The 18,672-nt window shown below is 38.1% G+C and overlaps 1 protein-coding gene across 2 annotated transcripts in view; it reads right to left on the reverse strand.

Annotated features, from left to right (window-relative positions):
- Window positions 1-2,810: 2,810 nt before the first annotated feature.
- The window catches only part of LARP4B (La ribonucleoprotein 4B), a 56,686-nt gene continuing 40,824 nt past the window's right edge, over window positions 2,811-18,672 (reverse strand). The window contains exons 11-17 of one of the 2 annotated variants that reach the window (XM_034062083.1): window positions 16,665-16,771; window positions 15,911-16,048; window positions 14,364-14,409; window positions 11,108-11,272; window positions 7,979-8,103; window positions 7,207-7,318; window positions 2,811-6,655 (exon numbers count right to left, since the gene is read on the reverse strand). In XM_034062083.1, coding sequence (XP_033917974.1) covers window positions 6,374-6,655; window positions 7,207-7,318; window positions 7,979-8,103; window positions 11,108-11,272; window positions 14,364-14,409; window positions 15,911-16,048; window positions 16,665-16,771 — 975 coding nt within the window. In that variant the 3' untranslated portion in view covers window positions 2,811-6,373. Of the gene's footprint in view, window positions 6,656-7,206; window positions 7,319-7,978; window positions 8,104-11,107; window positions 11,273-14,363; window positions 14,410-15,910; window positions 16,166-16,664; window positions 16,772-18,672 lie in introns of both variants that reach the window. The other variant, XM_034062077.1, reaches the window with a different exon arrangement.

Below are 18,672 nucleotides of genomic sequence, written 5' to 3' on the forward strand. Positions count from 1 at the left end.
CATCACCAGTCACACTAGAGAAGGGAGCTAGCATTTCCCAGTATACAGGAAGGACAGATTCAAGCAAACACAGAAATTAAGAAGCTGGTATCAAAAACCATAAAGCCAAGCAACAGCTACACCTATCCAAGGAGCACCCTATTTTGAATTTATTGTATATAGTTTGTGAACCTAGAGCCTAAGAACCGACACATATCAAGATAACCCTCTGAGTACCAAGGTTGCTTTGGCAAATGAGACAAAAAAACAAAACCCAAAACCTCAGCAAACTGAAATGTTTCAAAATGCTGAGCCTGTTGTATTTCTGAAACTGAACAATTTTTAGGAGCAGGAATCAACAGCTGCCATCTTCCACAGGTGACACACTCTCAAGAATGAAAGCACTGAATCACTAGAACAGAGAATGTATCAAGTGAGGGGAAATGAAAAACAACATCATAGACCTATTTCTAAAGGGAAACAAGACAGAAATCACACTCCTTGCAGAGGACTGAGAGACTGTGTAGGCAAGGCCAGCCACAGACACCGCAGGGCCTATTTAACTGCCCATCTCTAACCCTCTGCTCCCACCACACAGCAGGTCCTGCCATCCAGCTGCACCAGCAAGGCTGGCTGGTGGGAGCCCTAGCCACTGCAGCACACGGAGCTGCTTTGCTGCATGTCTTAAGCTCAAGCTTAAGCTGAAATCAAAGACAAAAAAGCAAGAGCAAGGAATGTTTCTTGTATGTGCTACAGCCTATGAACTGTAGTTCCTGGAGAACACTCACAGCCTCAGAAATGAGACTGCTCGATAGGCCATACCTGCTGAACCTCACTGACTCACTCTGTGGCTGAGCTGACATCTCAAGCTGCATGCACAGCATACATATGGCTTTGGCTCCAGTTTCGGAAGACATCAGACACATTTCATTAGGTATCAATAATTCCACCCATGTAGATTTCATACATCTGTCCAGCTTTGGTACATTTTACAACTCTAAATTCATCTGCTTATCCCTCCTTCCTCAGAGCACCCTTAGTTATGGTAGATTTACTACTCTTGCAGACACCATCTGCCTACAGTAAATGGGATGTAAAGCTATCAGACTGCAGGATGCTTTCCATACCATATGCGCGTAACACAAGCACACAGAGCAATTTGCTCTTCAAACCGTAGGAGAGATTAGGGGTGATTTTCTCTCAGACTCCGTTCCCCCAGCACATGAACGTTTTGCCCTCCATTTTGCAAAACAGTGAACTGCTCCCAAGCCATTTGTGACAAGACATGCACAGACTTCTAGTAATCTATCACCATACAAAGATTCAGGACATTTACAGCTCATACATAAGAATACTCAAGAAGACTAAAGCAAAACCCAGACCCTTTCCCTTCCCTTTTCCCCACTGTGGAAATAAGGCTTGAAAACGACCAAGTGCAATGGGCCGAGCCATGTTCACCTGAGCAAGCAAAGCTACATTTAAGGCAGTTTTTTCTTTACCTTCCATTTGTCATAAGCTAGTTGTCCCAATACTCAGTTAGCTTCAGCCCAAGGCATGAACACACCAGTCTCCTCAGGGCACCGACTGCTCATTCCTGTCCCCTCCGCCATCTTGCCGATGGTGCAGCAGCTCTGACCTATGCCAGCGGGGGCCTGACGGTGCCGGAGCCGACAGGAGGGACAGAGCACAGCTCAGGCCAGCCTCTTCACCGCATTGCTGACAGTTCTGTAATGGTATTCCATGTGTCACCTCAACAGGAGCAAACGTCTACTTATCAACTTCAGTTGAACGTGGAATTATATGAGAGATGGATATCCAAGTGGATGTAACTGAGCTACTGTAACTGGATGGCACCGGGGTGCTCTAGTGCCGCACAGCTTATTCTCCCGAAAGCAGAGATGACGGGGACAATGTCACTCACGCCTGTAAACCAGCAACATTTGAAATTCAGTCACTTCCCTGATGTGTTTGCACTCGTAAGTCTGGTCATGAAAAATCAATGTGTTTGAATTTCCACAGGTTTGTGAAATAAAAGCATTAGAAAACTTAAAACTGTGTAAAATCTTTTTCTAAAGAAGCTTTAAGATCAAAAGGAACGAGTCACACTTTCTGGACAGTAAGTAATCTCTGGATACTCAATTGCATATAACCTGACCAGAAGCTTATGGAAGAAACCTGAGGAATAATATTGCAATACTTCCCAAGATGGTTATAAAGACCAGTAATTGTTAGTACTTTGTGCTTACATCCATGGTTAAACTTGGTCAGCTGCAGCTGAATAAGAAACAAATCTAAAAAAGGAAAAACGTTTTAAAGTATTTCCACAATAAATCTTTTACTCAGAGGGAGGATATCCCAGAAGCTCTTCTTTCCTTAGAGGCATGACCAGGATAATCTCCAAAACCAGCCAAAGCCAAAAATAATCCCAGGACATCTCTGGATTCAAGAGCCATGCAACCAAAGCTCTAACCCAAACATTAAACCCCACATTTAAAGCCAAGCCAACACCCTTTCTAATAATTTGAGGAATCCACCAATGAAGATTATAACCTCTAATAAACAATGCATGACACCAGCTTTTTGGTTTAGAAAAGTTAACTATAGTTACCTATGAGATAGATACTACTGCCTTTGCAGTTACGAGTACAGGTGTTCCTGTTGCTGCTGCATAGCCTTAGGTGACGGTTACAACAGCTGTGCTGAACAGTAAAGCAAGCAAAGATTTTTGTTTTCCCAAAATCAGAAATATATCATTTCCAAAAATGGGAGCAAAAGACAAAAGGTAGTGAAAAATACTGCTGAAGAAAGGTTTAATTAAAAAAAATCAGGAATTCAACAGTGCCTAAATCTTTATTTTTCTTAACCTACATATTTTTTCAAATTAGACAGTTTTACATTTTATGACACAAAAGGAAACTTAAATTACTGATAGTTTACATGTAAGCTTGATTCCAGTCTTAATGGAAGAAGAACAAAAACAAAAACCCTCAAGAAGGCTCCCATATTACACTTCTATTCCATGAATTGGCAGCTGTTAGGTCTCCTTAGAAGTCTTCGATTGTCTGCTGCTATTAGTGTAATAGGTTACAAAGCACAGAAGAATCCCTAACTGTAGCTAGCTGGAGGAGATACAGAGATAGGTATGCACCATTACAGTCAGCTGTTGCTCCTGATATGCTGCACCACGCTCAAACAAGGGCCTCTCTATGCCAACTGCTCGAGCCCATGAAGGATAATGCAGCAACGTAAAAAATTTGCCACCGTTCACAGCTTTCTAAGTGGCAAACAACAGCGTCGTGGTGGGGGACTGATCTGAAACATTAAGTTTTAAAAGCAACCTTTGTTTTTTTGGTTCTATAATTACTGGAAGAGGAGTCTCAGACCCCATTCTGACTTGTTTTCAAAACTAAAAAAGCATCATCACACACTCCTAACAAGGTAAAATGCCAATTTTAATTCCTGTATCCCTGTACCTTGAACTCAGCTACTGCTTTTGGGAGGTTTTGCATTTTAAAAGCCACATTTTAATCTCTGTGTATTGTAGCAACAGTCTGCATACAACTTCACAACTCTACTCCAGAAACTCCATTTTGTCATTGAGCGGAAAACCCCCAAAATCTCAAAGTAAAATGCAGTACGGATAAGTTGTATATTACACAGCTATTTGGTGTGTCACTTTTTTCTTTTAAAAAAGCTATAAAAACCACATCAGAGGAAGGTTTAAACTTTCGATGCAACAGACTGTTGCTGGGCAAGCAATAATTACAGTGTATTGACCTAGCACAAATGGCAGCAGAATACATTAGAACAGTACAACACATCCCCCTGGTCTCCATATATCACCGTAGGTACCAGTTGAGCATCATGACTAGCTGTACACAGTCTCTGTAAGGAACCACTTGCAATTGTTTGCAGCTGATAAGCCTTTCACTTGCAGCAGACAAACAAAATGAACCATACAGCTGGCCTAAACCATACACAAATCTAGCCACCACTTCCACTGCCACTGGGGAAAGGAGAAACATGTTAAAAATCCAATGACAGAACTAGCTGAGCGGTTTTGGTGATGTTGTCAGAGTTCTATCTCCTCCCATAGCATTGACTCTTTTTAAACAAGAACAATCAACAGATTCCAGCATGCCCTATTCTGCAGCATACAACAGGCTGGATTTTAAAGGTCAACTAGTTACCAATTGATACTTGTAATAGGAAATTTATCAGGAGTCAACTTCTATAGTTATTTTACAGTTCTATGAATCATACATTAAGGAAAGCACTGATACTCTTGAAAGCAGACAAGTAGGCTTCAGTGTATATTTTTCTAGCAGTCTAAAGTTTTTTCCCCAATTAAATGTGTTTTTATTAATGACAAAAAAATTACATTTTGACTGCTGAAATTTACTATTTACATCGCAGAACACTTCTCAATTGGTTAAATCACTTGTTTCTATAGGGACTTAGGAAAACATTTGAGGGCTTTCAAATAAGACTTTCATTCCATTTCCCTTTTGCAGTGAAGAGGCAGAGTCAGTTCAGCACACCAGAATAAAATAAGAAAAAGAAAAAACAACAAATTAAAGTAATATTCAAACCACAACATTTAGTTTATCTACATCCAGCTCAACAGCAACATTTATAATATCAATAATTTTTATCAGATTTTTTCTTTAGGGTACCTTTTTATATGTTCTGATTATTTACAACTGTACAAGCAAAGCACACACTTCCAAGTGCACATATTTAATACAGTATTGACTATTTGCATTTACAGGTTTTTCAACAATCTGAAAAAGATCAACTGTTTAAGATCTTTAAGGTATATTACAAAAACTGCTGCTAGTTCCTGTACTACAGTATGTTTACCCAGTAAGACCAGTGACAATAGATACATACTGTAACTGAGTAATTCTGTATTCCACTCACGCTAACCCTCCACGGGGTCAGACCTCATTAACTCTAAGCTGTCTTGTACAAAAGTTAAGGCAAAGTCATTTTCAAGTTTAAATAAAATTCAAGTCTTTAAATATTGGATGGAAATAATTCTTTAAAAAAAAATCAGTTGTTTAAATAAACACTTTTGTGGAATAAACTGTACTGTCATAGTCAGCAGGAATGAGTTTTGTCTGAACTTCCTGCAGTTTAAACACTTAAAGAAAAATTTTAGGCATTTTAAAACAAAAATAATTTATATTCAACTTTATTAGAAACTTGCTAATTTAGTGCATCCTTGTCCTTCAGAAAGCGCATCACTTCTAAAGTAAATAAGTGAGAAACCTCATCCCAGAGGTAAACATCAGGGATCTCTTCCTCCACCACACAAAACAAACACCATTATCTCACGTCTTGAAAAATTTAAAGCCATATGCCAATGCTTGTAGTTACAGGAAGATGCCAACACAAGGCTGACTACGATATGAACTCTTTCAAAGAGCACTTGGGGCAGAGGTTAAAAAAAAGCCTACACAGAGCACAGGGGTAACCAGAATATACAGCGCTGACTCAGTTAACTCCCTTACAAGCACAGGGAAGCTATGGTTATCACAAGAAGGCTACAGGGCTTTCTCCTGATAACATCCACTAACAGGCTTCACCACCATAGAAGCTCAGACTTAATTCTTTCTATTCACAATGTGCTTTGTATTTGCAAATTATAACATCAGTTTTTCTCTGGAGTGAGAAGATGGTTACTTGCTTGCAGTAAGTCACAAAAGGAAATATTTTAGAAAGACTGCTATGGTGCTCCGTAGGATTCATTTTGTGTGTGCAAAACATCAAAAAAAGAGTCAATTCTTAAAAATGCTAGAAACAACTCTCATTGAACCTAAAAGTGCAAGTTCGTTTGCTGACACTTAGTACAGCAGCCCAATAAAAAGAAAAAAAGTCTTCAAGGTCACATACCAGTTTGGAAAATGTATCTACTTCCTTGTACTCTACAACGCTAGCTGCCGTTATCAGTCGTTTGGACACTTTAAGATATGTACTTGCAGACCAGTTTATTAAAAATATTGCAGCAGCACATTCTGCTTAACAGTTTAGAAAAAACTTACTATACAGAGCTTGCACTCACACAGCCACAAGGCTTAATAAAAAGTTGATTTTCATTAAGACAAATATTTTACATCTTGAAAGGAAATAATCACACTAAGCTTCACCTCCAATTAAGCACCAACCTAAATGTAAGGTTCAGAACAACTATCCAGAACTATCCAGAAAAATAGAATGTTTGTTCAAGAGGGGAAAAAGTATTTCACAGAAAAATAACTTGCAGGCATTGTTATATGCCTACTATCACTGCAAGCTCCTAACCAGCAACTCATTCTCAGGTATCTTAGTGGGAACATGGGTTTAATTTGTGGGAAGCAGACCTCTTTTCAAATCCCCCAGGTGTTAAGTTTCACTGAGGAGATTTTGGAGGGGTACTCTGTTCTTTGTTTAAGCGTTTGCCAACAGCTGGAGGGGACGATCTGCGTCCTGACTGTCTCCTCTGGTCTTTGGGTTGTCCAGGATGTGACTTTGCAGGAGGAGGTTCTCTGTTTTTCTCTATTGTTTCTGTGGGCTTTCTTTCTTCTTTCCCACATGCTACAGTGTTTGGCTTCTGGTCTTTCTGGGGTTGCAACGTAGGAGGATCCTTTGTTGTTCTCTGGCAAATTTCTGCATAACTAGGTTTTCGAAGTTCCTGCGAAATCAAAAGCAAACAGGATAGCAGAGTTAAGGATCCTGAGAAAATGTAATTTACTTCCATGAGCAAAAAAATAAAGTCTTTGTCCCCAAAGACCGCCGCACTAAAACACACAGATGAGGGCTTGAGTATAATGTTTACAGAAGCTATGCAGACAATAAGGTTCAAGGTAAAATGCAAACCAGTATGCCAGAAAAAGGGGATTCTGTGATAATGACAAAATACTTCTGATTCAAGCAAACTCTAAAAAAGCTCAAAGATGATGAATACTCTGTTTGAAATATTAACATATTTATTAGTACTTCTAACTTCATTCTACCAAGAAGAGAATGCAGGTAAAACTCCATGATTCACCAAGTTATCTTGAACATTTTTGTGCTGTTAATTTCATAATTGTGTCATGAAAGTAATCATGAGGCCACCAAAACTCACATTTAAGGATGCTGGGCTCACATGATTAAGCAACACTGGGTAGCAATGTAAGCAATTTTCTGTTAAATGCATCAAACTGGATCATTAAGAGAAAGTGAAGTAATAAGGTCACTTACTGTGGCAGCCCCATTGACTTGTACCGATTTACATGCAGTACTGAGTGTGGAAGAAGAAAGCCTTTCTGTGCTCTGTGTCTCTTTCTGCGGTTTATCCACAACCTTGCAGTCCCTGTAAGCATCCAGCAGGAAGCAAGGCTCATGAAAAGTGAAACTTCAGGACAGATGAATTATCTAATAATGGGTCTAAAACAGTATCCAAGTATGACTATAAAAAGTTATAGCTATAATTTGCCTAGCAAATTGTGACTAGCATTACATTTGAAAATGCTATCAAATATTAAAAGAGATATTCCTGTGGAACTTGACACTACCTGTAATTTGTGACATTCTGATACCATTTGGTTATTCAGTTATCTTGATTTCATTACTCATACATCTCAATTTTATTTGCATGTGCCAAATAAAGTCTTACTGAAAATTTTCTTTAGTATATATACAATGGTTCTGCCCACAGGATTGTGTGTTTGCTCTCTATACTTCACTGCTATCTACATACAAGGTAGTAAGGTATTCATTAAACTTAAATACTTGCAGAGACTAAAACACAACTCTAAGCTTCTGCCTGCTGCATGACTATTATAACTGAACCACTGTTAAGATGTTGTTCAGAAACTAAGCTTTATTGCCTTTACTACAATACACAATATTAATTCATTCACTGATTAAGATTTTAATAGCTGTGTACAGTGTTCCATCTAGCCATCTGAAGAAAGAAAATGCAAATGTGATTCAAAGCAGAATAATTATAGCCATGTAATTAAGTGCTTACTCAGAAGACTGGGGTGGCGAAGGAGACCTTTCAAACGTCCTGGGCAATGTAGAAGAAACTGGCAACACGGGCTCTCGAGGAATTCCCGACGGAATAGTGTTTGTACTTGCGTCTACATTAACGTTCTGAAGAAGAATACAAAAAAAGGCAGAGAAGGATAATCATAGTATCCAATTAATATGGTTTGCCTGCAAATTAACATTATCAGGAAGAGTTTACAAGTTGATTTATAAAAATAAAGTAACTATAGGGAGATACATACAGAAGGATCCAATGTATGTATTGTAATAGTAAGTTCTTTCCTTTACGATTATTTAGAAACACAGACAAATGATTCATACATTGTGCCTCTTTCCCAGAAATTTTGAAGTTTAGCTCCCTTTGGGACATATCTGGGTGACAAAAATTACTTCTTTCAACCTGAGAATTTTGCACCTGCTGATGATAAAACAGACTTTGTGCCTGTTTGCATAACCGTAGTTAGCCTATTAAGACAAGTCTCCTAGATTTATGCACTAAGAACTGTCTTCTTCAAAGCTCTAATTCTGCATCTTCCCAATAGCTGATGCTAAAACCCCTTAAGCTTAAAAAAAAATAAAGTTTTGCTAACTAGGATACCACCATCATTTAGAAGCCCCTTTCTTATTCTATAACATGATTTCCTACCAAGCAAAAGAGGCTTTTTCCACAGCCCTTAAAGGATTCTGCTAGCGCCAAGTGATATGCTTCCAGGTAAAGGACAAATGTTCAATACGCACACATGAATTTAAATGGTTGCAAAATGAGAAAAAAGATCCCATCTATTGAAAAACATATTTCTAATATTTATAAACATTTTTTTAAAGTATATAGCTTTTGACCTGTTTGACTCCAGAACCAGAACAGATTCTGAAAAGCAGAAGGGACAGCAATGGAAGAGAACACAAGCACAGAAGAAGGAAGATAGTCACGAGCCACCCCTTGCCACCAGCCCCGCTACCATTCAAAGCTCATAAAACACAACACTGCTGTGGTCACTGTTACAAATTAAAACAGTGTTTGATGACACTTTTAAATCAGGCATCATAGATTACTACAGCAGATCTAAGCCTATTTTTACTCAAAGTAAAAGCCTTAAAAAGTGGATTTTTATAAATGAGAACAGCTTCTATGCTTTTACTCTAATAGTGTGTCAAAAAACTTGTAAGTGTAAACTGCTGAGTACTCTAGCCCAAGACCATGAAAACTTGTAGGTACATGGTTAAGTGTGAATAGCTTCAAGTCAAGCAGATATACAAGTGATGTTCCTAGGCCAAAATACTCAGCCTCTGACCTGACAATGCTACAGTTTCCCAGTTGGGAAATATGGAATGAATGCCATTCTCCAGAGCTACACCTAGAAGAGCACCACATAGTGAAAAGCATAAGGATATGAGGCTCAGATAACATCTGTTGTAAATTAGACAACTTAAATTCACTTAGCTTCTGTACACTGGACTTGCCCATCTCTAATGCAAGAGTAGCATGTGTAACTACTTCAACTACATCGGGTGACATGAAAAGATTTTGATTTCAAGGTGAGAACCAACCTGTGTTCATTAGTAATATTCTAATGTTAACACAAACACCTTTGCAGAAGAACACAATTGTTCTTTGGAGTCAGTTTGCTGTTAACTTATTTTTTATTAACACAAACAAGGAAAGACAGTGCAATCCCCTTCTTCCACACAATGGTACAGACTAACTTGTACAAGCCAGAAAAAGATACTGGAAAAATCAAAGGAAGCTTTTGAATGTGACAGCACACTGCACTATCATAAAACCTCAGTGCCCAACTGACTGCCTCCACAGCGGAGAAGTGCAAGTTCTTTACAATCACGGTACAAAGCAAGTGCTAGATTTGTAATGGGAGGAGGAATAGGTTTTCAGCTGCAGTATCACTAGGAAGTGCTGGAATTATATTTAAAACCTGGAATAGCATAGTCAAAAAACACTTCAAGAATAATAGGGGTAAAATTTTTAAAAACAGATCTCATCCAAAACCAGACTACAATCTGGAATACTGTCAGCCAGTACTCCAGATTAAACACTGCTCTTACTATGCCACTGTCCTGCACATTCCCCCCTAAATGCAACCCTGGAAAGTAGTTGTCCCTATTACCACTTGCAAGAGACAGAATACATAGCTTGTCTGTGCAATCACTGGGTGCACGCTGCTCTGCTGCTTCCTCTTTCCTTTCCCAACAAATACTCTCCCTACCCAGGTCTGATACATAAGCAACAAAGAAAACGCTTCCGCAATAGACTAGTTGTAGAGATGAGACATGAGAGATTTTGGTGTTTCCACAGGTTGCTTTCCACTGTTATATCCAGGGGTTAACTTCTTCAGCTGTGGTACACCCAGGAAAACACGAGTTAAACTAGAGATGGCAAAAAAAAAAAAAGCCAACACTAACTTCCACAGCCTAAACTGTTCCATAGCGCACAGAGTTATACAAGTCTTGCTGGAGGAGAATGTACCGTCACTCACAAATGGCATGGTAGAGACGGTTCCAAGAATGAAATCTATGAAAAGCTACCAAACATTAATTTTCAGCTGTATCTCTACTACATCTAGAAAGCAGTGGTTGCCAACTCATTCTGATATATTTTTATATTTCTAAGCACTAAGACAACACTGAGATCCAGCTGGTTTTGGGAACAGTTCTTGTTCCAGCTATCATACCTAGTGTACTGAGATTTTGTAGGCAGCTTCTTTATATTTCAGTGCTTAAAAGTTTTTCACTTTCAAGTGGTTTATATAGAACTCAAAATAGTCAATTTCAAAAAGGAGGAAAATTTAGCACATTTTTCACCTGAGTCGATCAAAAAGCCTAAGGTAATTATGAACAGCAAAGAGCATATTTTCTAATCCCTGCTATTAATATCTATTTACACTGGTGCCCATATTCCACACCATTTCAAAGAGAATACCAAACAACTTCTCAGATGTAAGTGAAGAAGGCAGCAGCACATCATTTGACAGCTGTTTTTAAAAGCATTTCTTAAAACCCATGTAAACCCCATGTTTTTCTACATATAAGCCACCAAACTCTAAAACACGAAGCATGAAATGTGTTTTCCCAACAAAAGCGAACACTGGCTACTCACTCTTTCTTTTGTCGTTCCTATTACCACACTGGACAGTCTGTTTTCAAAAAGGTCTTCGGTCTTTAAATTGCCAGCAGCCCCAGGTAATGGAGGAAAGCTAGATAAACCCAATTCAAAGCTAGGAGATGGAGGTTTTGGGGGTGGTGGAGACTGTGTTTGGCCTCTCTGGAATAGAAATAATGTGTTGAGGTTACTGCGCTGGATGACAGGAAAGACAGACATGGGACTCTGAACTGTATTTTGCATTTGATTTATTTCTGTGAAGCTCTAGAGAGGCCTCCCTCATCCCACCTCCCAAGAAAAACCACACAGTACCAAGGAACAAAAGCCTTCATTTTCCACTGTTGCCCTTAAAATATTTAACTGGGAATACATAAGCATTGTTAAAAATATCACATGCATAAGCTTTACTGACACTGGTATAGTAAGAAAAAGTCCTCTTGCTAGCCCTTCCTTCAGGATAGATCTTGCACTGACATTGAAAGGAAAATGGTCTGGTTTAGACATGATGATATTATAGAAATACAAAGCCCATTTACGTGCAGTTGGTAACACTCTGAATGAAGGACAGGAGTCAAGAACCTTGACCACATTCAGATACATTAAGAAATGGGGGGACAGCATGCCTTGCATGTAGTGTAGACAACAGCATTTCCCCTCTTTTTAACTTATACGGTTAACTTTGTAAAAATACAAGATAAGTGGCAGAACAATTTCTGAAACACAAAGAATTTTTCTTAATTAAATCTAAGAAAAACAACGCCCCAGGTAGAAAACGAAACATCAATAGGCTAAATGCAATTATTTTGCATTACAAACAGAGTTCCGGAGTTAAAGCACCACAGTTCAAGATCACTTGTGAGAAGCATTTGTAAGGATTTGTAAAGTTGAATTCTATTTACACTGAAAAGTAAAATCCCTTTTGTAATATGCTATAAGTGAATTTACCAGTTAACTCATCTGTGTCATGACTGTGCTCAGGCCTGTGCTAAAGTGATCTCTGCTGCAGAATACCAAGTGCAAAGTAGTCTGAGACAATGCCTATTTTGAAAAGGGAAATATTTACAGGTATACAGCAAGATGGTCTAAATGTGAAAAGAATGCTTCTGGACAGAAAGCTGTTGCTCTACTAAACCTTTTTCCCCTTCTTCCTCATGAAGAGCAACACCTACAAAACCACCCTTGAGGTCTCTTCACAGACTCCAGTTCATATCATAAGAAGTATGTGCTGAGAAGGAAGTAAGGAAAGAATAGAGAGACAAAAACAACTGCAACTCCTAGGACTGCTACTCACACAGAATTACCCCCCTGAAAACAATTTAAGAGTGGTACAGCAATGGAGACTGCAAAGGTCCAATAACAGAAGACAGGTGACCTGTCAAAGGGTCAGAGAAAGACTACACTTATCCAGCTCAAACCACAAGAGGAACAACCTTTTTGGGTTTGTGGGGTTTTGATTTTTAGGGTGGTTTTTTTTCTCTTCCAGCATCATTCTTTACATCAAAGCAGTTCATTTTCTTAAAGAGGACTAAAGCCCTGCAATAGATAATACTTTCGTATGTTACAAACATTTTAAGTTATATGTATGAGTCCTGAAAAATGCAACATAAAGAGACAAGTACCATTAACCCCTTAAATTAGTAAAACTAGTGAGGAGTTCAATGGGTTTTGGGCTGCCAACTGCATAAAATTGAATAATTGAGTAACTGGCTTATGTCTACAGCCTCAGATACAATCTGATCAGAATGGCTCACGCTCTCCATGCAAGCATGCATGTTCTCTAGAATTTTTCCTTTATAAAAAAAAAAAAAACAACCTCAAATAAGTCATCACTCCTTTCAAATACAACTGGTTGTAGTTATGTCCTATGTACACTAATCACACAAGAAATAGGATCCCAGATTCAATTATTTCCATAGTCTAGAGGGGTGAATTGTTAATCTTTCGGAGTACACTCCTTCCCAGCAGCTCTCACCTCTGTTGAAGTTACATCACTGGATAGTAAAGGCTAAAGATTCATGGGCCAGAAGAGACTAGAAAGAACTTGGCTGCAGAGGCTGCAATTAAAGGCTAGTGCTGAGAGAAGGGAACTGTGGGTCTGCAAAGAACTCAGGCCTACCACTTTTATATTCAAAGTTAAAATAATCTTTAGAGTAAGTTGAGTGAGAAGAGCCTGTCTGGTCAGTAAGAGCGTCCAAGGTAATTCTTTCACTCCAGCCACTGACTTGCCTAACCTATACCACTTCCTTGCTCTTTCAAAGACAGAGAAAGTTCGTGATAGGAAAACATCAAGCTAAAAGTTCAAGTAGCTTTGAAGGGGCAAAAGAAAGCAGTACTGAGAATCCTACATGTAACCTGATCTCACCAAGCTCCGAGAAGTTTGACAAGAACTAAGAGCAACTAAAGGGAAGGAACCACTTGTCACTTCATGCTTCCCAAAACTTGATGCTCCTTTACCTAAGACCCCTAAGGCTACTCGACAGCAGGAGCCACAAAAATCACAATGCAATGATTCCGGACCTTTTTCTAAGTGCTATGATGGCTCATGCAGTGGGATTATTTTAATTTGAATTAGCAATTTTAACATGATAGGGAAATAACAATTCTACTTCATCAACATGCCATGTGTGGAAAAAATGAACTGCAGAGAAGCACCTGGTTTTATCAAACCAAACTTTAAGTCCTACCAGAAAATTACATATTTTTTTTCCTTCTACACAATGCCTAGTTCCACCTTTTCAAGTATCAAGGCTATTTAAGTATTCACTTTGAATTTCAGTTTACCAAAACTATAGTCTTAGTATAATCTTACCAAGTGGTACTTGCAAAGGCATTTAAGAAACAGAATTGACCACTTAACTAACATTCTAGCTACACATTATGACACATGGATCTATAACATGTTCAACATTTACAGAACAGTAACTATCAAATGTTTTGAACTTCAGCTTAGCGATATAGCTCTCCCTAAATGTAAACATGGGCATGCTGACAAAGTAATATCAACAGGGATTTTTTTTGCTACTATAAAATAATAATTTTAACTTTTCCTCTGATTTCTGCATTAAATGACAACCCTCTCCGATACCCAAATGCAGTAAACGGATGTGACTTTAATGAGCTGCTGTCTTCAGTCAACTGTGACAATACAATTGCTTGTGCAATAACTTACCTCACCTGCTACTCCACATAATATCCATACTATTGACTTGTTACCCTGTTTTTAAGATAAATGAAAATGATCATGAACACTCACTGTAAACTTGTCCTCCCTTTTCTTTCGGTATCCATATGAGTTTTTCCTAAGGGAAAGAAAGCAGTTATTAGAACCTTGCCTATAAATGCATCTAAGGCAGCTGGTGAAAATGGGAGAAGTTAATTCACATTGCTATTTCATCCATCTTCACTCTAGACAGGTTATTAAAAAAGTGTTTTGGGGAAAAATTCCTAGCAATCTTTCATTAAAATAAAGGTGTGGATCTTAATACAAGTCAGCATAAGAATACAATGGTTACAAATAATTCCTGTGTTAAAAACATCTCAGTGCAGATTACATGGAAGGTTTAGACAAAACCCTTCAATGGGCAAAGGATTTTTTTGTTGTTGGGTTGGGGTTTTTGTGAGAGTTTCCTTTTTTATATACCTATGTAACTTTTGAAATACAGATAACCACTTTCAATTGAGATAAAGCACATCCAAGCTACATTCCAAAATCTGCCAATGAATTCTGACTTGGCTGCAATATATCTTCTAAGTTTGACTATTAATGTTATTAATATATTCAATACTGTAGCTTCAGAATATAAATTTAAGTTCTTATTACCCTGTACATTTTTGTAGGCTATAGTTTGAAGTAACTTGTTTCCTAGGTTCTTAATCCTACTTTTATTCACCAGTTATAACACAATTTGTCAAATTAGATTATAGAAGTATTGCAATCCTTGCACAAATTCCCCACTTAATTTTGTAATGATGCAATACAAGTCTAATATAGATCATCTACAAAAGACTCAAGTTACCTTCCAATTTAGTAAGTCACTGAATGTAATTTACTTGGAGACACAAACATGGCCTTTGTTCAAAGCTGCACAGTACTTTTATAAAGCACTTATTAGAACTGTATTGAAAAAATCCAGACAAGCCTGCTAAATTCTCACATTAATATAGGTGCCACCAACTTTCAGCTCCCTTGGCGTGGGTTTCTGTGTTTCTTTGTTTGCTTTGTTTTTGTTTTGTTAGGTTGGGGTTTTTTTGGGGGGGAGGGAGGTGTTGTTTTGTGGGAGGTGTTTTAGGTGTTTGTGTTTTTGTTTTAAATGCATAAAAACAGCCTTCTTAATTGCATATAATTCTTTTCATCCCTCCATACCAACCCATCCTCTCTGTTCTAAATGTCTAATTTGGGAAAAATGCTTATCTTTAAACTGAAAAAACTAACAATGAGCACTGCTAGCACAATCTACACTGTTGAACAATGGAATGGGCAGAACTGCTTCACTAAAGTTAAATAACATGCAAAAACTTTCTTACAACACAAAGAAAGGACAGAGAATTAGATCTTACAGTTGTAAACTGTTCATTGGTTGCCCTTAATGATTTTCATTTGGTATGAAAGCATGCAAGTCCACTTTGCATTTGTTCCATGTTTAGCACTCTCTGAAGTACTTTCCAAGATTTCAGTTTTGAGGAAGGAGTCTCAGTTTAAAATACTGATTAGAACAGTACTAATACCACACCTCTTTACTAGAAGAAGTAGTTAAGAAGCAGCTATACAGGTTGTTCAGAGGACAACAACAGTACACTTACCTTCCTCTACCTAATCCAGGAGACGAGTCAACGCTGGTCTGCTCCATCCGTCCAGTTCCCACTTCCCTCTTGGTATAACTCGTAGTGGCATTCTGCATTCGTGTCCTGTTTTGTCCTGGCTGCCGCGTCTGTGGACTCCTGACGCCATTGATTAAACGATCAGCAGAAAAGTCGAATATTGTAGGACTGCCTAGAAGCCCAGGTCCCCTCTCTGCACTGGGTATTGTATGTCGTATATGAGACTTGCTAGGATTCCTACAAATTCAAAAGTCATTTCAACATATGTACTATGAGATCTTCTGAGGCCTAAGTCCATACACAGAATTCAGAAGAAGTAATTTAGTCCTTCATCGCACGTTTTGTTTATAAGAATGATAAATATTAATTTTCACAGGTCATGTGAGTTAACCAAATTAACCTTTTCACTGTCTACTCTCAACTATGGCTTTGTTCAAAACTACTTGAAACTGAAAATACTGTACAAATAATCCTGCTGATCACACGCCATCATTCAGAATATTTCACCTGAATACCCTAAATCATGGAACAGACAAGTTCTCAGCTTTCAGACAGTCCATTTAGAAACAATACATCCACTAACAAGAGCAGCAAAATCTGCCCTTTGGCCTCACTTAACTTTGCACTAGGTTCAATTTCACAAGTATTTTTAGGTGTTACTGAAGTAAGCAGATTAAACCCCCACATGCAAGATAATAAAATCTTGTGTATACTATCAAAAAATGGTTGAACTTGCCTGTTCCTGGGAGGATACTGTCTGAGTGTGGTCAATGGAGAAGCAGCAGGCTTGAAGGTTGGAGATGTGAACCCGTTGATAAATCCAGCATTTGGAAATGGTGTTACCTAAAGAATATATTGCATGCTCATAATTACAAAGTACTATTTTTTGCTTATCCACATATTTTATGACGTTCTCTGCAGGGCAGTATTTAAAAGACTGGCTCAAACAGCTATAGAGAATTTGTCCAGTGCCTTGTAACCAACTGACAAAATGCTGACTTCTGAGAGACAGCCACTACATATATTCGAGTGCTGATAATTTGTTAAAAGGATTCAAAAACATTGAGCCAAAACTCATGGCTGTAAGTAATGCAACTTCACACCATACTGTACATGACTTCAGAGTACAGAGATCCTGCTTTGTCAGAGTCTCTAACCTACAAAGCCTGTAATTACAACTTACATGTGAATCCCTCCCTAAATCCAAAAAACATCGTTTTCGTTCCTCATTCTACTTATCTTCCACATGACACCTATTAAAGCCTAGAGAGTAAGTGGATGTTAGGTGGACATTTGATTCTTTTCACATCTTGTCAACTTATTTGAAACGTGAATTAGTGCCTTGCTGCACAAAGAAGCAACGTTAGGAAACGATTTTGAGGTGGGTGCATATCTATGTCTTGTATTAACAAGGTATATCAAAATTTGAAACATGTTCATAGTACATGTTTCTCCAACCTCACTAACACTTTTCTCCACTTTAATGTATGAATGAGTTCCATTCAGAAAACATTCATATTAGCAACAGCAAATGCTTGCTTGTCTTCTCCCCCTGAAAATAACTAAAATGCAAAACAGTAAGACTTCTGTGTAGCACCCTTTCTACATTTACAAAATTATGAGAAACAGCTGAGATTAAGACTGTTTCCTATAAAGGTACCTTTAGGTTTGTTTAACCTTTCTTTCAAAAGCAAAAGTAAATCACTAGCCAATGGAAAATAAATTCTAACACTAAAGCTGTCATGCTAAGCTACTGACAGCCTAACCTATCAAAAAATGCTACCTCAGGCTCCAAAAAATGCCTATTAGGAGTTTAATACAGCTATTTTAGGAACAAAGTTTCATCCAAATACTGCTTTCTGCTTTAATAGTTTGAATTTGAACACTAAAATTCAAAGCTAATAAGCAACTACTGAATCTAATGAGAAGACATTGAACATACTAAAGGAAAACAAGCAGGACAAACTAGATCTTTCCTCAAATACTATTAAGTACTTGATGAAGAAGAAGGCAGTTTTAGAATTGAGGACATGTGTTGCCACATTCTAGTTTCAGAACTAAAACTGTATGCCCACATTACTACATGCATTTAATCTCAAATTAAACATGAGACATAGCATGGTTAGTGTTTAAGTTGAAGCAGAAGAGAAGCTTTGACCTTTGCACACAACTACACATACAAAGTGCTACCCTCTCTCATGAGAATTATTCCTGTGTCATTGTTCATCATAGTCCCTGTTCTCCTCTCAAGTAGTTTCTATTCAAATATAGCTCTCCCTATAAAAGGTTCAAGAAACATCCTAATACATTAATGTACACAAAATGCAGCTAATCAATGACAATAACCTGCAAAACAGTGTGAGGCAAAGTTCTGCTAGTTAATTTTCTGGTTTTAATGAGAAAGGCATGAGACCTTTAATGCTGGCAAACTTGTAATGTCTTCCCCTTAGGCCAGGACTAGTAAGCTTTCTGGAATACAAAAAGTTCTACGATGATGTAAGGCAGATACACACTAAGCTGTGCTTGAACCTGTGGACAATTAATCTACATCAGTGCCACCCAACTACTTTATTAACCCATAGCAAGACTGTGCAAGTCAGTCCTGTTTATCCTAAGGAAGAATCACATTCATTGCTGCTTAATAAGGTTGCTTTCTCCTGGAATAACATTGTTCACTACACAACCTTGTTTCCCCCACATTCCTCATTCCCCTTAAAAGCCTTCCTCTGAAAAGACCCTGGCTA

The sequence above is a fragment of the Melopsittacus undulatus genome, chromosome 1 (genome assembly GCF_012275295.1).
Source record: "Melopsittacus undulatus isolate bMelUnd1 chromosome 1, bMelUnd1.mat.Z, whole genome shotgun sequence".
In the NCBI taxonomy this organism is placed as follows: domain Eukaryota; kingdom Metazoa; phylum Chordata; class Aves; order Psittaciformes; family Psittaculidae; genus Melopsittacus; species Melopsittacus undulatus.